At 35.3% G+C, this 1,989-nt stretch overlaps 1 protein-coding gene across 1 annotated transcript; it reads right to left on the minus strand.

The window, feature by feature from the left end:
• Positions 1 to 653: 653 nt before the first annotated feature.
• LOC111024158 (uncharacterized) lies at positions 654 to 1,762 on the minus strand. The gene is made up of 2 exons (XM_022301774.2): positions 1,332 to 1,762; positions 654 to 1,061 (listed from the first exon to the last, which is right to left on the minus strand). Exons 1-2 carry the CDS (start codon positions 1,563 to 1,565, stop codon positions 891 to 893), a joined length of 405 nt encoding a protein of 134 aa, XP_022157466.1. The 5' UTR covers positions 1,566 to 1,762; the 3' UTR covers positions 654 to 890.
• Positions 1,763 to 1,989: the final 227 nt, after the last annotated feature.

Here is a 1,989-nt window from a genome sequence, read left to right on the forward strand (position 1 = left end):
CAAACAAATATTAATGACAGATGATCAATAATGTAACCCTAAATATTAAATATGATAGAGCCATGGCATTATGGGGGTGGTGGAGGAATTTTGTGACCAAATCTGATGAGACAATAGTTGGACGCAAAGGTGTGTTTTGAGCTTAGCAACAAATATTGGAATTCTCTAGATTAGCAACAAATATTGGATGAAAATTCTCCATTGCTTTCTCAAGGTGAGAGTTGGTGTCAGGTCGACCATAGTTCAATGGATAAGACACATTGTTATACATTTTTTAAGATCTCAAGATTCAATCCACCCTACATTTATTTGTTGAACTATATGAAAAAAATATCATTGTTTGCCATTTTGTTTCTAATTTAGTTTTTGAATCTGGAAATGTATTTAAATTATTTCCATCCACATTCCGATTAAATCGACATTCCCATCATATTACAAAAAGAATTGACAAAATATAAAAAATATCTAGAAAAATGTTTGTTCGTCGATTTAAATACTTTTTACAATTTTTTAATTTCTCTAACTTTTAGAGAAATATCTATTGATATCGACATTTTCATGAAATTGAGATCTCGACATTTACCTGAACTTTGATTATAGATTAATGTAAGACAAAAATGAATTATGTCATAGCCAAAGGATGGTGAAGCAAATAGAAAAAGGTTAAATATTTCATATATAGATAACAAATTAAACCACTTAAAATTAAAATATTCAATGGATAAATTGGTACCAAAGACAACAGAGACCCCCACACCAAAGAAATATCACCAATCTTTAAAGTAAGCATATTAAATAATGAATTAGGCTTCTCACAAGCCAAATTATAGTGCACAATTAGTGTAACTTGTGCTCACATATGCTTTCATTTTTTCTCCCTCATATATATTTCATACGCTTTTCTCATCCTTTCCCGTTGCTTTGTCGTCACATTTCTTTATTTGTTCCGGGGCGGGCACCGCCGCAACCTTCGGTGGCTCCGCTTTCGCTTCTTCCACCTTTGGCTTCAGTTTCTCCTCCTTTGTTGCACTTGGAACTTCTACCGCGGGAGCTTCTTTCTTCTGCAAATAGGTTTCCAAAGCCAAACAGGTTACAATAAAATTAGAATTAATAATGTAATAAGCCAACTGTCCATAGTCCATTGGAACTATCTTAAAGTTGAGGGTTGGATCTCCTAATAATGGTAAAAAAAAAATTCGATTAATATGTTAGAATTAGAATTAGGATATCTTTGTTTTTTTGAATAGGTATTCCACATATTTCATTAGAGAGAGAAAAAATAAACGAGATCTAACAAGTGACTATAGATATAAAGTATATTAATGGTATACCTCAACAAGCAACGAGGAAAGAGAGTGGGCCTTCTCCTCCTCGACAACAATTTTCTTGGTGTCTTCCTTCTTGATCTTTTGATTGGTTCCATCGACCTTCTTGTCCTCTTGAACAACCTTAACTTCCTCGGTGCTCTTCATCATGATCTCGAGGGTGGGTTCGGGTTCAGGTTCGGGTGCGGGGATGTAGGGTTCATCTTCCTTGACCTTAGGCTTGGTAGCACAAGCACCCATGATGGAACAACAACCGAGCAAGAGAAGAAAAGAAGAAAAGAGTACAAAAATGGAAGTGATCCCTCCCCTCTTTGGAAAGGGAGAGAGGTTCAAAAGAGCAAAATGGAGAAGAGAAGAAGGGAAAAAAGAAAGGAGAAATAGTGATTTTTGATTGGTGATTTGTGATTGGTGTGGTGGGCAAAGGTTTGGAAGTAAAAGGAAGGTTTATATACGCATAAGGCCGTTTGTTTTGAATGAGATGGAACATATTTAGGAGTTTGGTAGCCGCTGAAATCGTCAAATATTCTAAATTTCCACTCTAACTTTTTGTTTACTATTTTAGTTGGGCCTGAGTGGCCTATTTTGCCTAGGCGTTTCATTTCAATCACAACATCTAAAGGAAACGACGCCGTATACTATAAAATATAGCTCCTTGCAGTTCCAT

The sequence above is a fragment of the Momordica charantia genome (genome assembly GCF_013281855.1).
Source record: "Momordica charantia cultivar OHB3-1 chromosome 4 unlocalized genomic scaffold, Mcharantia_2.0 BLBB01000004.1, whole genome shotgun sequence".
NCBI classification, from domain to species: Eukaryota; Viridiplantae; Streptophyta; class Magnoliopsida; order Cucurbitales; family Cucurbitaceae; genus Momordica; species Momordica charantia.

Bases quoted from the DNA above. Each gene is read 5' to 3' on its own strand.
- LOC111024158 (XM_022301774.2), bottom strand. From the start codon at position 1,565: ATGGGTGCTTGTGCTACCAAGCCTAAGGTCAAGGAAGATGAACCCTAC. The intron at 1,062-1,331 runs GTATACCATTAA...ACCTATTTGCAG, and splicing joins TTTCCTCGTTGCTTGTTGAG to AAGAAAGAAGCTCCCGCGGT.